The 26186-nt window shown below is 54.3% G+C and overlaps 1 protein-coding gene across 8 annotated transcripts in view; it reads left to right on the top strand.

The window, feature by feature from the left end:
• AGPAT4 (1-acylglycerol-3-phosphate O-acyltransferase 4) overlaps nt 1-26186 on the top strand; it is a 123023-nt gene that overhangs the window by 72203 nt on the left and 24634 nt on the right. For all 8 annotated transcript variants that reach the window (XM_045865851.3, XM_064598324.1, XM_064598323.1 and 5 more), the window contains one exon: nt 17320-17489. In XM_045865851.3, the coding sequence (XP_045721807.1) occupies nt 17320-17489 (170 nt within the window). The remainder of the gene's footprint in view (nt 1-17319; nt 17490-26186) is intronic.

Raw genomic sequence — 26186 nt, 5'->3', positions numbered from 1 at the left:
TCCATGGTAAGAGGCACTGTGTCCAGATGTGCTACAATGAGGACAAATACACATCCCGGATAAAATGATAAAATGTGACATAGCGCCCAGGCCCGCACGGGTACAGAGCCTCCGGAGGCTGGTGCCAAGGTTGCTGTTTGGCCTCTGCTGAGGGGACCCTGAGTGGGTTGGGAGGGCCGGTGGTGAGGAGAGGGTGAAGGGGATTGTGGGCGGAAGGAAGCTGAGGGAGGGAGCTCTAGGCTGCGCCCACCCCCTCCCCAGCCTTGGTCCTGGAAGTGCACAAACCAGAGATCCCGGGCGAGTTACCGAAATGCGAGCCTCAGTCTCTGCATCTGTGTAGAAGATCCTAATCCTGACAAGTGACCTGGGACTAGGTGATGAGATAGGCTATGTGACAAGCCTAGGTCCCTGCCTGTGCACGGTTGTGCTCTCCTCTCCTTCCTCCTTCCTTGACTCCCCCTCTTGCCCCCTGCTCCATCCCTTGTGTCCTTCCACTATCCCCCCAGTCCCCACGCGCCACCCCCCAGTCAGCCTGGGCTGGGGTTACCTCACCTCCCCAGGATGCCGGAGCCCCTGCCTCACCTGGGGCTCTGCCGGCTGCAGCGATTAGCCCCCACAACCAGAGCTGGTGGGCATTACGTGGGGTGCTCACAGATGGCAAAGCCTCCTAGTTCTTGGCCTTGGTGTTCCCAGGGCTGTTGAGCAATTAGGGTGTAGTAACGGGTCGTTGTGCCCACTGAGTGGCTTTAAAACTTGATTAGATAAAGCTAAGGCAAAGCCCAGTAAAATGATTTCTCAGGGACCTTTGAAAGATTGGGATATATCTGAAGCACGGGTTTATTATTTAACAATTGCTAAGATTCTCGGAAACACATGTTCTGCATATTCATGAGGCCAGCAAGGTGCGAAAACTCTGCCATCCACTGCTAGGAATCCCGGGTGGCAACAGGAATCCTGCTCGCCCAGATCCGTGACCTTGGGGAGCCCTGTCCCTTCTGTCTTGTCATCTGCAGAATGGGGGAGTCAGGCCCATCTCCCAGATGGCTGTCAGGGTCCCACGAGGTCCACGAGAGCCCATGGGACCGTCGAGGCAGGTCAGTCCATCCAGAGCTGCCTTCCCAGAGCCTCCTCAGGGCTCGTTGCCATGCCAACGGCTGGCTTGATAAGGACTCAGACTGGCAGATTTAGCAAATAAAAATTCAGGTTGCCCAGTGAAATTTGAATTTCAGATAAACAACGCAGAATTTTTTAATATGAGTACGCCCCAGATATTCCATGGCTCATATTTTACTGTAACTGTATCTTTCTTTTACTGTTGCATGAGACATACTTATGCTGAACAACAATTTGTAGCTTATCTGAAATTCATTTTCGCTGGGCACTTTGTGTTCTATCTGACAACCTTAACAGGGACAGAATATTACCTTGTTGAAAACACTAGTGAAATGTTTCACTTGAAACGGCTGATGTTAGGACAGATTCTGAACTATCTGGTGGCCTCATTTATCACTTGTGAGAGAAGAATAACCAATTTATACATTATTCTCGATAATTAAAAGTTGCTCCACTGAAGTTGGTCCTTTACTAGAAAAGACAAAGTTAAGTACCCCATGGCCTCCTAAGCTGAGAGGAGGAGTGTCTCATGTGAAGAAAAGTTCCATTTTTTCTTTTAAGTTTATCTGGTTTTTTTGGTAATCTCTACACAAAATGTGGGGCTTGAACTCACAACCCCAAGATCAAGAGTCGCATGCCCTTCCCACTGAGCCAGCCAGGTGCCCCAAAGGAAAGATGTTTTATTTATTTATTTATTTTTTTAAGATTTTATTTATTTATCTGACACAGAGAGAGAGCGAGCACAAGCAGGGGGAGCAGCAGGCAGAGGGAGAAGCAGGCCTCCTGAGGAGCAGGGAGCCTGATGTGGGGCTCGATCCCAGGACCCTGGGATCATGACCTGAGCTGAAGGCAGATGCTAAACAACTGAGCCACCCAGGCGCCACCAAAGGAAAGATGTTTTAAAAAACAATTCCAGGATGGTTTGTTCTTCACATGGCCTTACAAATTATTTGGGGAATAGTGTATATTTTAGCATCTTAATTTTTTTTAACCTTTTACAGATTACAATTTATGTATTTCTCGGTGGGTAATGAATCTGAGTTATGAAAATAAGCCTAATTATATTTTGATGAGGGGAAGGTGAGAGAAGATAGCAAATAGATAAAAATTAAGAGCAGGTATTTATCTTAAGTAGATTCTAAAATTTGCTTTAAATGCTCTTAAAGTGATTAGTAATTTCTTAATGTTGCTTTAAAAAAAAATGTACTGGGCTAGAGGACCCTACCAATCCTTAACTGATTTTTTTGACATAATCTGGATCTTTGTGAATTTCCTCTTCCCTGAAACGCACACACTTACCCAGGTTGGTGAATGACAGATATTAGTCTGCGGTCGTGCAAGCCCTGTTCTGTGCGTCACAGGCAGCAAACCAACAAAACGGGCAAGGCTCAGCTGCCCCCACCCCCAAACTCCCAAGGGAATTCGTGCTCTATGGGGGGAGAAATCCCTACCAGGGAAGCCTCCAGAATGTGAGAAAGAAGAGAATCAAGCTGACCATTACCACGGCTACCTGCAGGTTCTTTTGCAAACATTGGTCTTATTTAATTTCAGAACAATTTTTTTAGTGACATTATATTATTCCTTTTTTACAGAGAAAACTGAAAGCCAGAGAGGTTGAGTAATATGCTAATGTTATAAAGCTAGTAAGTGATGGAATGAGATTTCAAGTCACGTCTGTCTGACTTTGATGAACTATTGGTACAGAGTCCCTAAATGGGGGGATTGGGGAAGAGAGACAAGCTACTTGTAATGGAAGGGGTTGGGGGGGTATCAAGATAAACTTCCCAGGGAGATCTCATTTGAGCTGAGACCTGGTGGACAGATAAGGTTTTGACATGCAATGGAAAGGGACTTTGGGCCTAGAGAAGAGCTTGAGCAAGAGGCCAGACCTTGAGGGTAGGTACAGAGTTCTAGGTAGTTCCAGGAACTTGACTTTAGCTCAAGGTGTGTGGTAGGATGAAGCAGAAGAGCCAGGGTGGGCCAAGCAGTAGGACCCTGCTAAGGAGTCTCACTGCGTCTGTGGTTGATGGGGACCCAACAAGTGTGTTGACAGGATTAAGTGGGCATGGGGCACAGACTGGATGAGAGGAGCCTGTGATGCTGGAGGCAGACAGACCAGAAAGAAGGTCATCGGGGGGCATGGTGGGGGACAGGGCACCACTGAGAATGGAAAAGAGGAAGGATAGCAGCAGACACGGACGAGGTAGGACTGGGGACCAGGGCGATGGCAGTGGATGGTGGGGGGTTACTGTCGAGGGGTGACCAGCTGACCCGTGAGTATGCCATAAGTTAAAATTCCTGGCCACAAACAAATGGCTGTTTGTAGAGGAGCCCTAGAGATAGCAGGACGTGGGATGGACCTCCCTCTAGGCTGGTTGTATTTGGAAGACTTACACGTTCCAGAGTCTGATCCTCAGTGTTTTGGGCTATGACATTTGATTTATTATTATTTTAATCAGGCTCCAATGAACTGATATTAAGCAATCTTATGATACACTTATGTCTGAAAATAAGAATGCAGCTAATAGTTTATTTCTCAGTGGAGACAGTAGGATGAAGTGAATGCTCACATTTGCTGATCAAGACGTTTTTGCCCTGACGACTGATGTGCACTGGAATTCAGATCACACTTAGGAGGCGGATGGGAACATGTGCAATCTGGGCAAAGGGACTCAGTGGGTATGCCGTGGTAGAGGGGTATCAGCCCCATGGGCAGGCCTGGCCCCCACGTGACCAGCGTGCCTTCTGGTTGACTCACTCTTTCTACAGTTGTGTCCTTTTCTTTACATGAAGCTGGGGTCTGAATGTTGGCCAGGAGACCATTTGTTCTCTTGAAGGCGACTTCTGCACATCTCTGCACGGCCCTCGGCGTTTGTTTTTACGGTTTTACGTTGAGAACGCCATCTTGTGCCTTATTTCCAGGCTTGTTGGCAGAAACTCAGCGTGGAATGTGGGTTCTGCCCACATGGGGACAGTTTGGACCCAACTTCCATTCAAGGATGGAAGGAAAGTCCTCTTATCTTCAAGGAGAACATTTGGGCCTGAGGTTTAACAAGGGTATAACATCTTTGTGCATATGGGAAGGTAAACACCTCAGAATATGACCACAGCCTCCATACTTCTTGGTTTTAAGAAAGCTTTCTTTCCATAAAGCAACTTAGCAAGTAATTCTGGGAGGACCACTCTGACGGAGACCTCAGGAGCAGGTGGTAGAAATCTAAGCTTCCAGACACCTCTGGGAACTTAAATAGCGCATTTTGGTCATAGCTCAAGGAGGTAAAAGAGACCCGAGGCGCATGAACCTGCCATCACGAAGCAGAAGGCACAGAGACCCATTCGCGAGTCAAGGACACTTCAGAATTTGGGGTCAGGGGGATTTGATCCGGTCTTGAAGGGCACTCGGATTTGGATCAGAGAAATAGGGAGGGGTCAGTGTGTGAAGGGTTGGAGGGAGGAGTGGGGTAAGGGCCTTTTGCCCTTAAGAGTTGGCTGTCAGCCAGACCCTTCACAAAGTGTTGCTAAATCCCCATTTCGCTTGGGTGTTCCTGACTCCCTTCTGTAAGAGAGCCTGAAAGATTTCTGCCTGTCCCTCCCTGCACCTTACAAGGACTTGGCAGAGAAAGTACTGAGCAAGTAAGTACTCATTCGATCAAGGTCGGAAACATGGCCCATAGCCAATCACTGTCACCAAGCAGTCACCTAGCTTTTATTTACCAAGCACGGACATAGGAGCGTCCCCACTTTAGACATCAGGAGACTGAGATGGGGGAATGGAGCTCCCCAAAGTCACTCTGCTGAGACGGGGTAAGGCTCGGGGGCCCAGCCTCTGTGGCCGGACTCCCACGTGGCCCGGACCAGGCCTGGGAACTTGACACGGTGACCGTGTGGATAGTGGAGCTGCAGAAGATTCTGAGAGCTCATTACCAGTCCATGGAGGGAGCAAAGGGAGAGTAGAGAGGTGCAGGCTTTCACTCGAAGAACTTTAAACCTTCCTTTAACTCGCTTAATAGAATGGCACTGACGTGCAAAGTATTTTCAAATTGTATTTTAATCTTCATCTCTCTCCGAAATTAAAAAAATGGAAATCCATTAGTCTGCATTTTACACGTGGATATCTTCCTAAGATTTTTGTCTTTGTCTCTTTCTCCTTGTTGCCTCTAGAGAAGTGGAAGTGAATGCTTGAGGCAGGGCTAGAGTGTTTTTGGGGAACGCCCTTGACCCTGGACTCATTGCTTCCTGGATGTATTTTTCTGTAGAAGAGGGAACTTGTTTCCTTTAGCTTTTTTTTTTTTAAAGTTACGGAACATATAAACAAATATGACTAGAGAGAATAGCATAAGGATTCCCCATATTCATGGCACCTAAGGTAACTTTAACTATTTCATCTTAGTAGCAGTTGTTTTTCTTCCTTTTTTTTTTTTTTTAAGATTTTTTATTTATTTATTTGACAGAGCGAGATACAGCGGGAGAGAGAGCACAAGCAGGGGGAGCAGGAGAGGGAGAAGGAGACTCCCCGCTGAGCAGGGAGCCTGATACGGGGCTCGATCCCAGGATTCTGGGATCATGACCTGAGCTGAAGGCAGACGCTTAACAACTGAGCCACCCAGGCGCCCCTTAGTAGCAGCTGTTTTTCAAGTGAATGCCAAATATTGTATGTCATGAAATGCCACTCCGAATTAACACAAGGTGTGTTTTATAAAGAATAAGGACACTTTAAAAACATAACCGCAATATTATCGCCACTATCAAAATTAATATTCTCTTAGTATCATGTTATACCATCGAGATTCAGATTTCCCCAGTGGTTTCCGAGCTGTCTTGTTGTTTTTGTTTTTAATATTTGGAGTGTTCAAATCAGGATTTAAATAGGGTCATCCCACTTGTTATGTCTGTCTTCTTTATATTAGAACAGACCCCTCCCACCTTGTTTTTCCCCTTCTTACCTCTGTCCTGTGGAAGGTCCCACATTCTGGCTGTGTGAGTGCCCACAAGGGTGGGGTTTCTTTCACCTGTTCCTCCCTCCCTCCCTGGTAACCTGGGAGTTAGACATGAATGCTCGATAGATCCGGATTTAGTGGTTGTCCAAGAGAATATCTCACCGCAGTGCCTTTCCTCACTGTGGGCAGTGTGCCTCCTGATAGTGGGGAGTCGTTTTTAGAGAACAAAATCTGGGTGCTAATGGTGTTGCTGATCCCAAGCTATCGCTGCTTCCAGACCTGGTGAAGTTCAATTTCTCATCTTGCCCAGCGCCTGGAAGGGGTCGGAACCTAATCTGGTGACTGAGTGGGAAAGTGTTTCAAGGAGAATGACAGGCAGGGTTTGGGAGAGAAGAGGTGGGGCAGGGAATGGGGACGGACTGATCCGAGGTGTTCGGTGCCAGGGAAGGGGGAGGCTCGAGGCCAGGGTGGGATAGCACTATTACTACTGCACTAGTCCGAGCCAAGACTGCAGTATCCCCTCACCTGACTGATGTGTCCCATCCCCAGTCCCTGTGCCCCTGCCACCCGCCCCTCCCTCCCTGCCCCAGCTGCTCAGGGCAGAAACCTTAGAATCTCTCCCTAACCTCTTCTCCGGCACCCCATCTAGCCTACCGCAGACCCTGTCTATTCCACCTGCCAAAACCCAACTCACCCTCCACGTGCCCACACGCTCTGCCCTCTCCCTGGCTAATCACGCAGCCCACTCCCTGTCCCTGGTCCCCACTGTGAACCTGTTGATGTTTTCCCCACACGGCAGCCAGTCACCTCTTACCTGTGTTCCCAATTCTAGGCACTGGAAACATCCCCATGTACAAAGCCAGCCCCTTGTCTAGCACAGGTCATATTCAATTAGGTCACGGGATGCTTTGCGCTAAACTGCTGTGACAGCCAGAGAGGGCTCCTCTGAGCCCTCCCGAAAGATCAGCGCCCCCCCACCCCTGCTGTCCTGCCGTCCTGAGAGCCATCTTCCAGGGTATATGTTTCTGTGTCTGCGCATTTGTGTCTCCCCTGCTGGAATCGGTTTGCTCACCGTTACATCCAAGCACCTCCAACTGTGCTGAGCACCCGGTGGGCTCGGGGTTTGATGACTGGATGAGCAAGGTCATTCATGTATCCAGGACTGGAAAGGCAGATGGCACTGGCGCCACGGCTCCGTGATCTCCGAGCGGCTCACCTGGAAGGGAGTTTCGAGAAGCCAGATGTCAGGGCACCAGAGTGGTGCGGTGGGGTTTGGGTTCTAGACCCTTTCTTTCCCTCTCCTCCCACCTGAAGGTTTTGACTGAGGGTGGGAAGCATAGGGCTTCTCCCCGGCTTTTATACTCCTCACTCAAGAGAGTCGTATTTCTTGACGTTTGGCCTCGCTGAAAGATTGACCCAATAATTGGAAGCAGAGTCTGACTCCACTTAATATAAAGCTGCTTTTCCACCCCTAACATTATTCACACCATTGTTCATACTGTAAAGTCTTGGAGCATTTTTACTGCCTGGTCTCAGTCCACCTCTAGCTCAAAATCCGTTGCCCAATTCCCCTTCCCTTCATTTGGGAGGATGTGCATATGGTGGGGAGGGGAGCAGGAGAAACCAGCACCCCCTGCCCCGGCCAGTTCAGGCATGTTTTCATGGCCCTTCATTGCCACCTGCTCAAGGCTTCAGGAGAAAGTTACAATGTAGCAACATGAAAGTTACAATGTAGCAACATGACCTTTTCACGATTTGAGCTTCAGGTCCATTCCCTCCATACCCTGCCAAGGGCAAAGCCTGCCTAGAAACAGGCACTTTGTGGGGGCCGGGAGGGGGACAGTGATGGAGGAAGTGGCTTCCCACCATGCCAGCGCCTAGCAGATCAGTTTCAATCAGAGCCCTGCTGCCTGACTTCCCAAACTTTCCTTCCTCCTCCCCCACTCTGCGGAGCCTTTGTAGACATTGTTTCCTAACCTGTCCCACGAAATGTTAACAGCACAGGTATACTGTGTGTGTGCTTCTGGGCGTCTTGCCTCAGCATCATCCATCCGATGGCCCGGGCACTGAAGTGGGAAAAGCTGGAATGCCTCCGGGGTGTGGACTGAAATGCAGGAAGTGCACTGGGCTCCTTGTCTGGTGTGGCCGGAAGGGAGCACTGAAAGCTGCGTGAGGCAGGAAGGCACCTGCTGGGGTGCTAACTGGAAATGGTGCAGACAAAATAAAATCCAAGCAAGTGCCCAAATGAGTGGAGCACACTTAGCATCAGGAAGTTCGGGAGACCCGGGTCTGTGGCCTTGGATCTGAGATTTCACGGAAATGGGGACATGTACTGAGCCTGGAAGGCTGGATAAGAGGTGGTGGGAAGAGTGGGGGAGAAGAGAAAGTGCGAAGCAGGAGGAACGGGCTCCAGCCATGTTTGCAGCTGGTTAGGGACACCATGAGTGGGGCGTGGGGAGTAGGTAGCTGCACAGTAGGGCCTAGAGGTGGACAGACGGGGACCAGTGCCCAGATCTGGTCTCAGATCAGAAATGCCAGCGTCTGTGTCAGGCCCCATAACATAAAAGATACATTTGGTTATTTAAGTCTATTCTCTTTTACAGTGTGTCCCCGCTTGGCGCCCGCAGCAAGACCCCCCAGGGGCCGCAGCTGAGACCGGACTTTCCTGTTTTCTCAGCTCCCCAGATTGTTCAGTTTCATATATTTATTCCAGTTTTTGCCTAGGGCTCAGAGAGTGCCGGGTGGGTGCTTGATGGATGGCCCCTAGGTGAGGGGTGAAGGACAGGTGCAAAGAGCACGTCTCCAGTCCCCTCCCCAGCGCGGTGTGGCCAGGGGAGAGGCGTGTCCCCTCCACCTTTGGTTCTGGATGGGGACAATAGCACATCATGCATTACAAACTTGAGAGCTTTGCTTTTGCATTTTGGGGGGGCTTCTGAGGATGAGAGGTTTAATTTTTCACCTAATTATTATCAGTTAAAATTATAGGAACTATTAGAAGCACATAATTATATGTACTTAGTTTATAGATTACACATCATTATAGATGTAATTATGTCATTTTTAAAGTTAGATAAAGTTAATTATAAAACTACTATTTTCCTTTGTTGCATCTCTCCCCTGTGTCCAGATGTGGGAGATGCCATATGGTTGACACATGCTTGAACAATGAACTCTGATCAACAGTCTGAATTTCAGGGTCTTTTTGGCAGAAACGTTGCCTGCCCTGTTTTCTTAGACTTCTCCTCAGCACCTCTACCAGAATGGGCGGCACAGAAGAGAGAAAGCGGCAGTCTTGCTAAGCCGTGAGTGAGCAGAAAGTTCAGTGTAAGGTGTGCTGGGCAGGAGGGAACCTTAACACCCCATCCTCCAGGCCGGGGAGAGGTCCTGGCTGTGGGTCTGCAGGATGGTGGGGTCCCCAGGGAGCACGTGCACGACTGGGCTCCACACCAGGGTGGAGGCTGCTCAGCATTGGCTGTGTCCGGGGAGGCTGAGGACAGGGTGGGTCTGGGGTTGCAGATGGAGGGCTGCCTGGAAGTGGACGCTCAGGCTGGTGTGTTGCTCATTTCCTCCATCTCTGGAAGGAGATGTTTTTCTCCATCTCTTCATTACGTCTTTGGTCCTACTGCCGTGGGGTCCCTGGTAGGAGTGATATGCAGAAGACCAGCTCTGTGCCACGCACGTGGTAAATGCTTTGAATACATCGGCACCCTTCACCTTTACCACGAGCCTTCTGCATCTTACAGATAAGGAAGTGACCACCATCCGCCTGAGGCCAAGATATGATCCTTCCCCTGTGATCTTCCTCTTATCTGCCCCCCTCCCAGAACGCTCTCTCTCACCTCCCACCCCACCCCATATAATCACAGCTTTTCGTGTCTGTGCAGCCTCGAGGGGCCTCCTGGGCGCCCGAGTCCGCCGCTCACCCGGGGTTCCACACCCCGCACGCTCAGGTCCCAGCTCTGGGAGTGGACCCAGCTGCCTGGCCCCACGGGTTCCAGGTCCCCATCTGCAAAATGGGGACAGCAGCAGTAGCTTGCCAGGACGCCGCGAGCTACCTCAGTGAACGGTGCTCCTTACCATTTTCCTCCTCTTGCTCCTTTGTTACCGACAGGAAAATAGGTACCTCCTGCTCCCTCCTCGCTTTTCCTCTGGTCCGTCTACCCCTCGTTTCCGACCCGTGACTAAGCTGAGCAGCACAATAGCGAACACAACAGAAGCGACTCTGCCCCCGACCGAGTGTCTCCACCGGCCCGGCCGCCCACGGGGAGCTTGCGAAGCAGGCCGGACGGGGCCCCCCGGGTAGGACTGGGGGTGGCTGAGCCGCGGGGAAGTAGCTGCTGGCCAGCTCCAGCCCCCGCCCGCACGGAGTTGCCACGGGAGAAATGAAGACTGCAGAACTGGGCAATCTGAAAATGTTTAAACAGGACGAAGACGTCCGCATGGCTGCATCATGGTGTAGAAACCGTGCTCGTAAATCTTGTCTGTTACGAGTTTCGGACAGCCCCCGAAGGCCCTGCTGGCTCCCTGGGCGGGTGATCGGGTGTCCCTTCCCTCCTGCCGGGAAGGAATATGCAGGCCGAGGCTGCAGGGGGTGGCGGGAAGGGAATGTGGTAACTTAGGTATCTGTTGGGGTCGAGGTGGGGACTGGAGGTGGGGAGGGAGGATGGGAAAGAACCGGTTTCGGTGATAAGGCGGTGAGGCCCCGGGGACCAGAGGAAACCTGCTCCTCAGCCGACCTTGTGAGTGGCATGCCTCCCTTTCTCCTGTGTCCCATGCATCTCCTCCAGCTTTGAACGCTTAGATTCCTTCTGAGGTCAAAGTAAAAATGGCTTGAGGGTTGGGCAGCCCTGTCTGTGTTGATGGTGAGGTGGGAATGTTCTCGAGGACCGAGACAAACATGAGAAGGACAGAACCTGGACAGAATGTGAAGTCCCCAAGTGGGTGTCAGCTCCACTCAGCCAGCGAGGTGAGGAAGCCGAGAGGAGCTCAGGGCCCCGGGGTGGGGGGCTCCTGGCGGGGCCACCGCAGAGCCACCAGCAGCCCCAGGAGTGCAGAGCCCACTGTCCCCACAACATCTGGGCCACTGCAGAGGCCAGAGGAAAGCGTGCCGAGTCCCTAACCTGAGGCAGTGCCCCTGGGTAGAAGGACTTCCGGCACAGAATGGAGAGGGCTCCTGGGGGGAGGCAGCGAAGAGGGAAGGGCCCCCCACCCCCCAGGTCCCTTCTTAGGTCAGGGACCGAAGTTTGTTCATTGGCACCAATAAAGGCTGATTCTAACCGACAGCCACATGTGCCCAACCTGCAAGCGTCAGGAGGAGCCGGGAGAGAGAGGTGACTCCAGGGTCTGAGGACACCGGGGGGATGGCTCGTCGTGGTCTGAGCATGACCCCCCTGCAGCCATCATCCCTCCCGTGTGGACCCAGTCACCACTCACTTTCCGGGAGAGCAGGAACAGGCTGATCAAGGAGAACCGTGAGGCGTCACTGGAAAGCTCTAGTTAGTGAGGTGCTCCATGAGGACATCGCTGAGGGACAATAGCGGCTTCTCCGTGTTCCAAAGTTGTCTGTCGTTCTTTGCCTTTTGTGTCACATGGCTGTGAGTTTCCCATGGGTGACTCAGTCTCAGGTGGCAGCAAACAATCACCGCACACAGTAGGGCCAGGCCTGGGAACCTGGAGGTCCGCATGTTTTTACCTGGTGGTGCCTGACCTTGGAGGAGTCGAATCCCAGCCGCTTTCCCGAGTGACCTTCCTGGGCAGGGGCCTCAGCTGTCCTGGGCCCCTGTGTCTTCCTACAGCCTGCTCCTCCGGGGCCCCGGACAGAACGCCCTCCCCGTGCTCAGGGACGCGTGGGGCCGGGCCCTGAAGGGCCGTGTCCACCGATAGACCCTGCGCTCGCTCACCCTACTGGCCAAGATATGACTGCCGCGTCACGGTGGTCTGAGCCGGGCCCGGGGAGGCCCCAGGAACGTTGCCCGCCCGGTTCCCTTCCTCCCAGCATCCTCCCACTGAGAGCCCCCTCCCGATGGCACCAAGCCCCCCGCCCCCCTGCTTCCGCTTCAGTTTTGAATTGATGCGTGGTTTTCATTCCTAGCTGTACTGTTTTTCAATTAACTACTCCATGACTGGCCCCAGTTCTTGTCAGCTCAAAGCTCCTGTGCTTTTTCCTGGTTGCTTCCCGAGGGTTAGTTTGGAAACACAAAGAAGATGGTGAATGCTGTGGGGGCAAAGACCTTATTTTGCTTCTCTTCTATCTGCGCTTTTAGCATTTGTCATTGACTCCCGGCGTTGTAATGCAAGCTGAGACATCTGCAACCCACAACTGCTGACAAGAGATTTTCCCCCAAATACACAAGGGAAGGACCCCGCTTCCTCACGGGCATCCTTGGTGCCAGTCACCTGCCCATAGTTTCTGATCAGGTGCCCTTTGGCAACTTCCTAAGTTGAGTTGGAGGTTCCAAAGGTTGCAAGGAGTTGGGACTCCCATTTTTCCTGGAGGGAGAGGGTCAGAGCTCCCCCAGGTTCTGCTGCCGCCCTGGACAGATGGTGGGGGCAGGCAAGGCAGGCTGTTGAGGGAGCTGCTGGGAGACCCCCCAGAACCCTGTGCATGAGGACCGGGGGCACCATGCCTGCCCTGAGCCCGGGTGCCATGGTGTGGAGTGCGTCTCACTTGAATGACAGATGTCCCCGCTCACATGGGAACACCCCCACGAGGTAGTTGCTCTTCAGCTAGGAAGATGGCGCTGCCCGGCAGCTGGCTGTGACACTGGAGGGAAAGACTGAGCCAGGCCCTGGCCCACAGCGCTGAGAATAGCCACACCACAGGGTAAAGGAAACCTTAATTCATGGTGGTATTTCTAAGTTGTGTGTCGTTACTTATATAAGAACATCCAACTAAAACATCAGCCAGGAAGTCATTTGAATGACAAAAGCTTTCTGAGTATCTCCCGTGTTGGGTGTTGGGACAAGGGTGGCAGAGACACAAAGATGAGGCGACTCAGGTGCTGCTTGGAAGCCAATCACAAGGTCATTGACATTATTCCACACTCCACGTGGGAATACTTGTTGAAAGACACGCATGGCCCCAGCCTGCAAGGAGCTTAGTGTCAATTCCAGGCAGTAGGACACAGACCCTCTCCCACACTGTTGATTCAAGTGTAGATTGGTAGGATCTTTTTGGAGGACGATTTGGAAATGACCATAAAATTTTAAAATATGCATATGCTTCGAACCATAATTCTACTTTTGTGTATACCTATGCTGGAGAAATACTCTCACAAATATTTTTGTCTAAAACATGCATTTTCAAGGATGTTTATTGCCATGTGTATAACAGTAAAAAAACAAGGGGGAAATGCTAATCAATGGCAGAAAGCCCACATAAATCACGATGGAGCCACAGTGTGAACTGCCATGCAGCTCCTGTGTTAGCCTTTATGAGGCTGTCATTCTGGCTATTCTTGACCTAAAAAAATGACAGTTTCATATATTGAACAGAAGTTTCTCTGCCTCTGTTTCTTTGTCTTTAAAACGGGGATAATAATAGTGCCTCCCAGTCTCAGAGAGTTAATATGAGCATTTCACACAATACCTCATGCAAAGCCCTTGGAGCGGTCCCCAGCACATGGCCGGAGCCCAAGCAATATTTGCTCATATCACTCTGAACATGTGTCAACATGGAAAGATCCAGAATATACCATTTGGAGAAAAATCACTATATGTATATTTCTACAAAGGTCGATAAAGTGTGAACCCATTTGTGGGTGGGAAACACATGAGTGTGTGTGTATGTCTTTGTGTAAATGCCTAGGAACAGGACGAGATGCCTTCCTTCCAAACTCTTCCTAATGGTTAACCCTGGACGAGGGAGTGGGTTGGGGGCAGGGAGGAGGATGTGCCTCATCAGGGTTCCATTGGGCTGGGGTGGGGGGGTGGAGCAGAGCTGCTGGGAGCTCTGCACTCCCCAGTGCAGAGAAGGGTCGCAGGGACTGGTCCTTATTCAACCACAGGGCTGGCCAGGCTATCTCTGCAGCCGGGGGTGTGGTCTCGGCAGCTCCCTTCGGAGCTTGAAGCCTCAGGGAAGGCAGTCAGAAAGGCGTGATGGGTGTAAGATGAGGAGATCAAGGGGTTGGAACCCCCAAGCGCGCTCTGAATCTCATGTCAGTTCTCATTGCGTCTGGTGTTGAGGGCGTGGGGGCCCTGCATCAGCCAGCAGACACACAGCCCTGGCCCAGGAGTCAGAGAAGCTGAAGGAGGAGGATGTGAAGGAGGGGGAGCAGTTGCAGGCCCCCTCTGCTGCCGCTGCCGCTTTGTGCTGAGGAGGTGAATCAGCAGATCAGCAGCAACGTGCATGAGTTACGCTTTCCTTTCGCCTGCCAAACCGCCCAGGATTGTCCCTTGTGGGCCTCCATACCTGGAAACAAACACACAAACCAGAAAGGCGTCTGGGAAATGTAGTCCGGCCGAGCCTAACGGACACATCACAAAGCCACCAAGGGGAGTTTCACCTTTTCCTCTATATACTTCTGGATTTCTAAATTCTTTTACAATGTGGCTCTATAAATGTATGTATTGTGAATAAAAAAGAAATTGAAAGCCTTTGGTAAAAAAAAAAGGAAAGAAAACTCTTGTTCCCAGTGAGATTTAGTGTTTAGTTATATGGCTAATAGTGTCCTGAGAACCTAATTCTCCGCTGTTAGCTGCCCGGCCTCAGCACCATCACCTCCTCCCTGGGCTACGGCACCCACCCCCTAACTGCTTCTGCCCGGCTCTTGGGTCTGTTCCCACTTCAGCCAGAGTGAGCTTTTCAAAATGCTAATCAGATGCTGCTGTGTGCCTATTTAAAAACGCTCCAGGGGCTTCTCATTGCCTTCATTATGAAGCCATAAATCATCGCTCCCCACTCTAGTCCAGAAGTCGCCGTAACACTGTCCCTCTCGGTCTGGCTCCATCTGGCTCTCTCCCTCCCCCGACTCCGTCCCTCTTGCCTTTAGTGGTTGCAGAGCCTAAAATCACCGTGCGTATCACAGTAGTAAAAGGCTGGCCACTTACCGATTCCCTACTATGTGCAACATTATGCTACCTGCCTTGACGCCGTAATCTGATTTAACACCCTCAGTCTCGGGTGAAGTCGAAATGCTTTTCCTATCCCTATTTTGCAGACAAGGACAGGGAGACTTAGGGGACATTGAGAAATGAGCGAGTGGTGAGTGGCACCCCCAGGATTGGAGCCTGGAGTGTCTGACCCCCATAGGCATGAGCACGATATTCAGCAACCATCCATCCTATGAATAAGTCCGTCCTTCCCTGTCACACCACCTTGTGAGTGGAAAACTGTCTTCCCCCTGGGCAGTCGGCTCCAGGAGGGTAGGCATCGAGCCACGCCTCCAGTACCTCGCCTGGTGCTTGCACACAGTAGGTCACTGGTATTTGTTGAAAGCTTCAATGTGCCGGCGCTGTGCTGGGTTCTGGACTAAGGCCAGCGTGAGAAGAACCAGACAATGCAGTCCTTGCGCCCAGGGCTTGCGCTTTGTCATCGGGGAGCTGATCTCACGCTGGATCACAAGCCGCTCTAAGTCCCGGGAGGGTGCTGGGGAAAGTGTGCATCCGCCCCGCCTGACCGCTGCTGGGGAGGAGGGGGGCCCGGAGAGGCATTCAGCGGGTATTTGCAGAATGACGGTGGGATGTGAGTCACAGGAATGGCCAGCCTTATCTGGTGGACTCCCATGTAGTTCTGCTTTTGGGGTTTATCTGTGCTCTGTGGCTGGTAATGGAGGAGATTGGTCCTGCCCATCCTGTCTCTTAGAAGAAATCAGTGCAGCAATATAAGCATCCTTCTACCCAGTGGTGACAAACTCCCTTTGTCCCGGCCGGCGGTGCTGCCTGCCCCTCCCGCCCTCCCTACACACTTACCTTCTCCTTCCCTGACTTGCCACGTGAGGTCCCACTGATGTCACCGTCTGTGGGACAACTGACTGGGGACTTGGCGCTTTCTCCGAGGAATAGGTAGACACTTCTTGTCAAGTAAGGGGAGGGTGTTGGTTTGTTTTTAATGATAATGCTGGATCCTGAGTGGCTGATTTGCTGGGACCTTCCCGTGTGCTCTGTGTGGAGTGCCCTGCAGTGTGTCCTGTACTTGAATCCTCACAGAACCTGTGAAGCGACCCATTCTAAAGATTAGGACACCGAGGCGCCAAGAGGTTCACTTGTCCAAAGTCCCACAGTGCTCACTGCTTAGAAACTAGCAATGCCTTCTAGAGAGTTCTAGTGCACCAGTTAGAATGCATCAGTCTCCAACCTCAGGAGAAAGGTTTTAAAACATAGGTTTGCCTGGAGTCAAGATTGCACCTGCTCGTCTGCGTGTGCGTGTGTGTGCGTGTGCGTGTGTGCATGTGTGTGTAGGGGGTGGTGGCGAGTGAGTCCTCTGCTAAATGCAAATGCGTACCCCACTAATCAGCAATAAACGGCTACGACCTTGGCAGAGGCCTCACGCACCCACCCATCCACCTGCCGAACACCTTCAGCTTTCCAAATTCTCTTTAAAACTGGTACATAGATACAGTTTTTACACCAACATGCAACTCTTTTTCTGGACAATTTCTACCATATAGATAGGCGTTTCCTGAAGCAACCAGGTTGGGAATGGGACGCCAGGATTAAAGCCATCACTGAAGAATAAAGTGAAGTTGGACTTCTTTTTTCACAAGCTCCTACAGAGTATTTTAAGTTTCACTTACGCCCGCAGTATAATGGCTCTCATGTAACCTCACTTCCTCACACCCTGGGTCTTCATTATTTTGGGTGCATACAACCATTATGAATGGGAGAGAGAAATAAGGTATTTAGTGTTCTCTGATGGAGTTTATAAGTATCCTGATTAGTCACTTCCCAGGATCTTCAGAATTCTGGGCATGGTCTCATGCCGCCTCTCAGAGCGCTGTAAACACAGGGGCAGGAGTTCTTGATGGATTCAGGCTTTCTGATTGACTTCTCCCCAAGGCAATTAATCAAGGAATGCAAGTCATTTGCCTTCTCAAAGCTTCCTCTCCTTCCCTGGACACTGTGGTGGAGTCTTTCTCGTTTTCCTTCTGCTTCTAAATCATGTCAGGGATGGGGGCCGGGGCAGAAATGATCCAGAACTTGACCCCTAGAAGTTGCTTTCTGCCCCAGCCGGGAGGGGAGAGCCTTGCTCCAGCTTGGCCCAGCAGAACCGAGCCTTGGTCACCACGGATGCGTGAAATAAACGTCTGTCTGTTGTTATGGTTTGTTCCAGAGCTGGTGATGTTGCTGGAGTGGTGGTCGGGCACGGAGTGCGTCATCCACACAGACCCCCAGGCCTACCCCAAGTATGGAAAGGAAAATGCCATCGTGGTTCTGAACCACAAGTTTGAGATTGACTTTCTCTGTGGTTGGAGCCTGGCCGAACGCTTTGGGGTGTTAGGGGTAAGTCGGATTCATATTCCCCCCCTCGCACATTTCCCCGGTTCACCACTATGACTTGCCTTTTTGCTCTCAATCATGCAGGATAACAGAGGCATTCACGGTTTCTACCTGATGAAATGTTCTTCACAATTGCTTTTCATTCCTGCTTGGAATCAAGATGCACGTCTTCTAATGAGCAATAATGATACTGATTCAGCGATTATTATGTGCTAGATACGTTACACACAATTCGTTTATTGACTCCTTACAGAGACATTTACGAATCGATGATATATATCTTCCCTTTTTTAAAAAACTGAGTTATAGAGGGTTTAAATAATGTGCTCAAGGTCCCATAGCTAGGAAGTAAGATTTGGATTTGGACTCGTGGTGTGAGTCCACTTCACGTCCTTCATCTCTATGCTCTCCTGCTCTCCTGGCTCACGGACAGTGCTCACCCCTGCCTTTTCATCTTGGTGGGCTTAAGAATGTGGAATCCCCAAGCTAGAGAGTTTCAGTGGCAGAATTCAGAATGCCCATGAACTTCTATATCCTCCAACTAGTTTGACTCCTCGCATGCCTTTGGGGCTGGGCTTTCTTAGCTGACTTTTGTCACCTTGAAAATATCGAGGTGTGTCTTGGTTGCGCCTGCATCACATAATCGAATTGAAGTTGTCTCCGCGCTGAGCTGTCGCAACAGGGGTTACAGCATGTCCTGGCCTGGGGGCGGGGAAGGGCTGGGACAGCTTGCACCAGAACTTAGGGATCGTGGTTTGTACCTGGGAGTCACCCCTGCAGACAGCTGGGGTGTCTGCTCATGTCACGTTGTCTTTGGTGGACCAGGTGGACCAAATCAGTGTTCAGAGTGGAGGAGATGGAAGACCAGGAGAGAAGCTGGGATGACGGAGTCCCTGGGTCTGAGCCGGCGGCGGGGCTCCGTGGGCCCAGTCCCTGATGTGCCTGTGGGCCAGCAGCACTTGGGGGCCCCTTTGACTCGGCCTTTTTGGGAAGACCTTGGGTGAAGGAAGACTATATAGTGTAGGACACATTTTGTATCTGCTTTTAAACATTCATGCACCTTTAAATTGGGGGCAAAAGGAGAGAGAAGGAAATGTGCTTAGAACCATGTCCCATTCACATCTTTGGGACAAAGGATGCTCATTATGATGCAGTTAAACTATCAAAAGGCAAGTAAGGTCGTTAGCCGTTTTTCAAGAGATAGACACAGTGAACTCCATCACTGTTGCTGCCTCGAGACTTCTAGAAAGCTGCATTGCCTGTGGGTGAATCACTGAAAGGATTTCTAGGAAAGCAACAGGCCCTCCTGTCAACAGTGTCTTCTTTGTTTTCCTATTATTCTTCCAGTTCCAATATCTGTGTGCGCATGTGCACTAAATGTATTTTCAGGAACAAGATGGAACATTCTAGCATCTGCCTTTCTCCGTTTTAGAAACCCTGGGCAGAGATCTCAAGTATGGTTTTGTGGTCTTATTCTCTGCGAGAGGAGACTACCCCCTAAAATGTCACCATCCCAACCCCATCATGGATGCGGATGATTGTGACCAGGTCCTTCTGTCTTGGGAGAAAGGGTACCTAGTGTCTTTGCACCCTGACTGCTAGGACATCCGTTCTCCTGCCTTAGAGCTAGCTAGACCTCCCGGCATGCCCACGTGCCCCCACCCCTGGTTCTCCCCGTGTGCTGGAGGGACAGGCGGTGTTTCCCGGGCTTCCCACGTGGCTTTGGGAGGGAGCCAGGCTCCGAATGTGAGCGCACATCCAGGAGAGGCTCCCAGGCCAGGAGAGGCTCTCAGGCCCTGTGGTACAGCAGGCATGCTAGATCTGTGGTCACTGCCCCCTCCACGTTGTGCTCCTGGTAGCTTGATGACCACAAGCGCTTTCCAGGTGCTGTTCACTGCATTTACACTCTTCCTAATTCTTATCGCATTGTTATTATTGACACTTCATCAATAAACTTCCAGAGCCTCCGCTTGGCTAAATCATTGGTTCCAGGATAGTAACTAGTAAGTCCGGAGGAAAAGCTGCGGGGCCCGGGGCCCCAGAGCCTTTGCGTCAGAAAATGACCAGGGCTGACTGGGACAGGGACCAGGCTTCCCATTCGCTCCCGGCTCGTGGTCTGCACGGGGCTCATTCTGAGGAGTGAGAGTTGTCAGTCTCTTCACCAGGTCAGGGAGGGACCCGGCAGGAACTAACAGAGCAAAGGCACAACAGAGAAGCTCACAGAGGCATGCAGCCATGCAGAAACAGGCACAAACAGATGGAAAGAGTGCGTGCTTGTGATGTGCTCACAGGAGAAGTAACATGGAGACGGTCCCAGGCCAGGAGACAGTCTCGGGCCAGGAGAGGCTCCCAGGCCAGAAGAGGGTCCCAGGCCAGGAGAGGCTCCCAGGCCAGGAGACAGTCCCGGGCCAGGAGAGGCTCCCAGGCCAGAAGAGGTTCCCAGGCCAGGAGAGGCTCCCAGGCCCGGAGACGGTCCCAGGCCAGGAGACGGTCCCAGGCCAGGAGAGGCTCCCAGGCCTGGAGACGGTCCCAGACCAGGAGAGGCTCCCAGGCCAGGAGAGGCTGCCAGGCCAGAAGAGGGTCCCAGGCCAGGAGAGGCTCCCAGGCCAGAAGAGGGTCCCAGGCCAGGAGAGGCTCCCAGGCCCGGAGACGGTCCCAGGCCAGGAGAGGCTCCCAGGCCAGGAGAGGCTCCCAGGCCAGAAGAGGGTCCCAGGCCAGGAGAGGCTCCCAGGCCAGAAGAGGGTCCCAGGCCAGGAGAGGCTCCCAGGCCAGGAGAGGGTCCCAGGCCAGGAGAGGGTCCCAGGCCAGGGGAGGCTCCCAGGCCAGAAGAGGGTCCCAGGCCAAGAGAGGCTCCCAGGCCAGAAGAGGGTCCCAGGCCAGGAGAGGGTCCCAGGCCCGGAGACGGTCCCAGGCCAGGAGAGGCTCCCAGGCCAGGAGAGGCTCCCAGGCCAGGAGAGGGTCCCAGGCCAGGAGAGGCTCCCAGGCCAGGAGAGGGTCCCAGGCCAGGAGAGGGTCCCAGGTCAGGAGAGGCTCCCAGGCCAGAAGAGGGTCCCAGGCCAGGAGAGGGTCCCAGGCCAGGAGACGGTCCCAGGCCAGGAGAGGCTCCCAGGCCAGGAGAGGCTCCCAGGCCAGAAGAGGGTCCCAGGCCAGGAGAGGCTCCCAGGCCAGGAGAGGGTCCCAGGCCAGGAGAGGGTCCCAGGCCAGGAGAGGGTCCCAGGCCAGGAGATGGTTCCAGGCCAGGAGAGGGTCCCAGGCCAGGAGAGGGTCCCAGGCCAGGAGAGGGTCCCAGGCCAGAAGAGGGTCCCAGGCCAGGAGAGGCTCCCAGGCCAGGAGAGGGTCCCAGGCCAGGAGAGGCTCCCAGGCCAGGAGAGGCTCCCAGGCCAGGAGAGGGTCCCAGGCCAGGAGAGGCTCCCAGGCCAGGAGAGGGTCCCAGGCCAGGAGAGGCTCCCAGGCCAGGAGAGGGTCCCAGGCCAGGAGAGGCTCCCAGGCCAGGGGAGGCTCCCAGGCCAGGAGAGGGTCCCAGGCCCGGAGACGGTCCCAGGCCAGGAGAGGCTCCCAGGCCAGAAGAGGGTCCCAGGCCAGGAGAGGCTCCCAGGCCAGGAGAGGGTCCCAAGCCAGGAGAGGCTCCCAGGCCAGGAGAGGCTCCCAGGCCAGGAGAGGGTCCCAGGCCAGGAGAGGCTCCCAGGCCAGGAGAGGGTCCCAGGCCAGGAGAGGGTCCCAGGCCAGGGGAGGCTCCCAGGCCAGAAGAGGGTCCCAGGCCAAGAGAGGTTCCCAGGCCAGAAGAGGGTCCCAGGCCAGGAGAGGGTCCCAGGCCCGGAGACGGTCTCAGGCCAGGAGAGGCTCCCAGGCCAGGAGAGGCTCCCAGGCCAGAAGAGGGTCCCAGGCCAGGAGAGGCTCCCAGGCCAGGAGAGGCTCCCAGGCCAGGAGAGGGTCCCAGGCCAGGAGAGGCTCCCAGGCCAGGAGAGGCTCCCAGGCCAGAAGAGGGTCCCAGGCCAAGAGAGGCTTCCAGGCCAGGAGAGGGTCCCAGGCCAGGAGAGGCTCCCAGGCCAGAAGAGGCTCCCAGGCCAGGAGAGGGTCCCAGGCCAGGAGAGGCTCCCAGGCCAGAAGAGGCTCCCAGGCCAGGAGAGGGTCCCAGGCCAGGAGAGGCTCCCAGGCCCGGAGACGGTCCCAGGCCAGGAGAGGGTCCCAGGCCAGGAGAGGGTCCCAGGCCAGGAGAGGCTCCCAGGCCAGGAGAGGGTCCCAGGCCAGGAGAGGGTCCCAGGCCCGGAGACGGTCCCAGGCCAGGAGAGGGTCCCAGGCCAGGAGAGGGTCCCAGGCCAGGAGAGGCTCCCAGGCCAGGAGAGGGTCCCAGGCCAGGAGAGGCTCCCAGGCCAGGAGAGGGTCCCAGGCCAGGAGAGGCTCCCAGGCCAGGAGAGGCTCCCAGGCCAGGAGAGGGTCCCAGGCCAGGCGAGGGTCCCAGGCCAGGAGAGGGTCCCAGACCAGGAGAGGCTCCCAGGCCAGGAGAGGGTCCCAGGCCAGGAGAGGGTCCCAGGCCAGGAGAGGCTCCCAGGCCAGAAGAGGGTCCCAGGCCAGGGGAGGCTCCCAGGCCAGAAGAGGGTCCCAGGCCAGGAGAGGCTCCCAGGCCAGGAGAGGGTCCCAGGCCAGGAGAGGCTCCCAGGCCAGGAGAGGGTCCCAGGCCAGGGGAGGGTCCCAGGCCAGGGGAGGCTCCCAGGCCAGGAGAGGGTCCCAGGCCAGGAGAGGGTCCCAGGCCAGGAGAGGGTCCCAGGCCAGAAGAGGGTCCCAGGCCAGGAGAGGGTCCCAGGCCCGGAGACGGTCCCAGGCCAGGAGAGGCTCCCAGGCCAGAAGAGGGTCCCAGGCCAGGAGAGGCTCCCAGGCCAGGAGAGGGTCCCAGGCCAGGGGAGGCTCCCAGGCCAGGAGAGGGTCCCAGGCCAGGAGAGGGTCCCAGGCCAGAAGAGGGTCCCAGGCCAGGAGAGGGTCCCAGGCCCGGAGACGGTCCCAGGCCAGGAGAGGCTCCCAGGCCAGGAGAGGCTCCCAGGCCAGGAGAGGCTCCCAGGCCAGAAGAGGGTCCCAGGCCAGGGGAGACTCCCAGGCCAGGAGAGGGTCCCAGGCCAGGAGAGGCTCCCAGGCCAGGAGAGGCTCCCAGGCCAGGAGAGGCTCCCAGGCCAGGAGAGGGTCCCAGGCCCGGAGACGGTCCCAGGCCAGGAGAGGCTCCCAGGCCAGGAGAGGCTCCCAGGCCAGAAGAGGGTCCCAGGCCAGGAGAGGCTCCCAGGCCAGGAGAGGGTCCCAGGCCAGGGGAGGCTCCCAGGCCAGGAGAGGGTCCCAGGCCAGGAGAGGGTCCCAGGCCAGAAGAGGGTCCCAGGCCAGGAGAGGGTCCCAGGCCCGGAGACGGTCCCAGGCCAGGAGAGGCTCCCAGGCCAGGAGAGGCTCCCAGGCCAGGAGAGGCTCCCAGGCCAGAAGAGGGTCCCAGGCCAGGGGAGACTCCCAGGCCAGGAGAGGGTCCCAGGCCAGGAGAGGCTCCCAGGCCAGGAGAGGCTCCCAGGCCAGGAGAGGCTCCCAGGCCAGGAGAGGGTCCCAGGCCCGGAGACGGTCCCAGGCCAGGAGAGGCTCCCAGGCCAGGAGAGGCTCCCAGGCCAGAAGAGGGTCCCAGGCCAGGAGAGGCTCCCAGGCCAGGAGAGGGTCCCAGGCCAGGAGAGGCTCCCAGGCCAGGAGAGGGTCCCAGGCCAGGAGAGGGTCCCAGGCCAGAAGAGGGTCCCAGACCAGGAGAGGGTCCCAGGCCAGGAGAGGCTCCCAGGCCAGGAGAGGGTCCCAGGCCAGGGGAGGCTCCCAGGCCAGGAGACGGTTCCAGGCCAGGAGGGGCGAGCCCTCCAGAGATGGAGACGCTTTCATGGAGCGGGAATGCTACCTCTACGTCCTTTAGGGTTTTTAGCTCAGAGACTTTGGAGTCCTTGAGGGCGTCACAGCTTGAGCAGAGCGCTAAGACTGTGGATGGCCAGAAGGTTACTGACGGGACAGCCGTCCCGCTGACAGCACGGAGACGTTTCACTTCCAGCTGTGATCCGTAAAGGAACACCATGGTCACCCGATTGCCTTTCTTACTGTTGAAAACCGAGCAGCCAGGGTTGCCGGTGAAGGGCTGTGAGCACTGTCGTCTGAGACTGTTCTAGAAGTTTGGAGGTTTAGGCCTCCGGTTTTCCGGATTCTTGCTAATGTGCCTCCTGGAGCCCCAGAGTCCCCACCAGGACAGGAGGGAGGGTCCAGACAGGGACAGGAGGCGGCCACCTTCCCCTTTCCGCCGAGCGCCACGCACCAGCCATGCTGTGGCCGCACGTTCTAAAGGATGCCTCGTGCTGGCCAAGGAGCGGCTGCCAGGAGGGGATGAGCGAGGCACTGGTGAGCTTTGTCGGGGTCGGGGGCTGGGCTGACTCGGGGGGAAGCTGCCAGATTCTCCCCCCAGGGGAATGGCCTGTCCCCGAAGCAGGGAGCAGTTCCCTTCCCCGCTGGCTGCTCCAGCGGCTGAGGTCCAGCCGGAGGCCAGGGTGCCAGGTGAGTGGCTCGGCCCCCTTCCCAGGTGGCGCGTTTCTTCCCGCCACTCTTAGGAGGACACAAAGCAGCAGCTTGCTGTATTAATTGCTCAGCAGTACCTTTGGTCTTAAATCACCTTCAAAGAAAAGACACCTGATTGATCTCTTTTTAAAAATAATGCATGACGTTGAGATCCTTCTGGAGTCTGGGGAACTTCCTTCTTAGAGGAGAAGGGCCAAGGAGAAGGTTCCTGACGGGGCAGTTTGTGCCCACACAGGTAACAGCCCGAGAGGAAGTGAGTTTAAATTGAAGCAAGTGAAATTTGCCGAAATTCTTGAGAATGGGCCAGTTAAATGTGAAATTGGTTTTGGGGGGAAAGTGATGGGATTTTCTTAAAAAGGAGAAAAAGGTCTTTTAACCTTTTACAGACATCCGAGGTCATTCCAGGGGCCCTGGTTCCCAGGGCGTCAAAGGCTCTGGTTATGACCTTCGAGGAACACACGGACTCTTTCCTCCCTGGGGAGGGGCATGGCCTGTGGACAGTTGACATGAGTGTCTCTAAAGTGCCCCACAGACTGTGGTGTGCAATGCAGAGGCTCAGGGCTTCCGAAGCTTCCGGTACCTCTTCACCCATCTTTCTGTCCCAGTAAAATACATACGCATCGCTCCACAGTGGCCCCGTCAGGTTACGGCGGGCTACCCACGATCACGTTTGTCGGGTCTTCCAGCAACACCAGGCCCCTGTTAAGCGCTCCGTATACGGCAGCCGAGAGGCTCAGTGTTTACCAGCTGGGTGGGTGCGGCCTGGAGGTTGACCTGGAGGCCAACTGGGATGTTTCTCTTCAGATCGGCTCTGTTCTGTGGCTTGTCACACTGCCGTAGATATAACATATCTGGCCTCTGGCCTCTGAAGGTTTTAGCTATGGTAGTGTGACAAGCCACAGAACAGAGCCGCTTAAGACAACAACAGGTCTTACCTGGGTTTGTGTGGTCTGGGATCCAGGCACAGCTCAGCTGGGGGTCCCGCCAGGGTCCTTCATGAGGTTGCCCTCAAGGTAAGAGAGCAAGGACATAGGGCTGACCGTGCTGCTCACTTGGGGCAACAGGCAACTTATTTAGCCACAGACCAGTCAGCCCTTCGGCACCATCCTGGGGGCGCCTGTCGTTCCCAGTGTCCCCCCTTTGTTAGCTGGGGAGGGCCTGGAGGGCTGGGGTCACTGTGGTAAAGGTGGAATATTGGTGTTTGAGGCAGTTCTGTTTACCAGATTGGGGGAGGAATTTCAATAGTTTCACAACTGGTGTAACATTTTGGTGCTTACAAGCACAGGGACTGTTGGCCCCCGGGGACACAGGAAACTTCTAGAAGGTGGTAACATTGGAACGAGGCCTCGAGGGCATGATTTTTTAGGAGCAGTGGGAGACTGGGGTGAAGGGATGATTATCAGGCACCGGACAGAGGTGGGGAGGTGCCTCAAGGGAGAGACCGTGGGTGACGTGCCCCTCCGTGAGCAAGCGGGCGGGTGCCATGTTCTTGGGCTGCGCTGACAGGCTCCTCCCCACTTGGGCCTGGCCAAGGTGCATACTCACTTCACCATCCCGCTCACTTCCCTGGCCCCCAGCTCAAGGTCACCGTGGGCTGATTTCAGACTTACCACAGGGCGGCTGTTTTGCCGAACTCTCCTGGGCTCTCAGTAAAACGAACCGCCGAGGCCATAAACCCCCCAGAAAAGCACCCAGGAGCTAAAACTAGAACAGAATCCCACCCGCTGGTGTTCTGATTTAATTTTGCCAAGACGCTTCTGGTCCTTAACATTAAATATGGTTCTTTCTGTGAAAGGTGACGCGTGTCTCAAAACCAGCATTTCTTCAAGTTTGATTGTGAAAGGATCATTTTCTCTCTAAAGGTTTTCTGCAGGAAAAATGTCAGTGCAGAGTTGTTTAGAAAGTCTACACGAATGTGATTTCCTATAAACCTCCCTCAGTTATAACATCCCCCCAAATGGTGGGTTTCCTCTGTCTTGTTTTTGAACATGTAAAACTTAGCAGCAAAGCGGATGGTCGGAAGGGTGAATCTATGCGTTCTGGTTCAGATATCAAGAGCAATTCTTTCTTTTCCCTTCTACTTACTCCAGAACAATTCTCTCCTAAGCGTGGCAGGAGAGAGAGAGATATGCAGGC

This window comes from Mirounga angustirostris, unplaced genomic scaffold (genome assembly GCF_029215605.1).
Source record: "Mirounga angustirostris isolate CCGP_5_RB_7025 unplaced genomic scaffold, mMirAng1.0.hap1 SCAF_8, whole genome shotgun sequence".
Lineage (NCBI taxonomy): Eukaryota > Metazoa > Chordata > Mammalia > Carnivora > Phocidae > Mirounga > Mirounga angustirostris.
The sequence above is the reverse complement of the archived record's forward strand: the minus strand, read 5'-3'. Positions and strand labels throughout refer to the sequence as shown.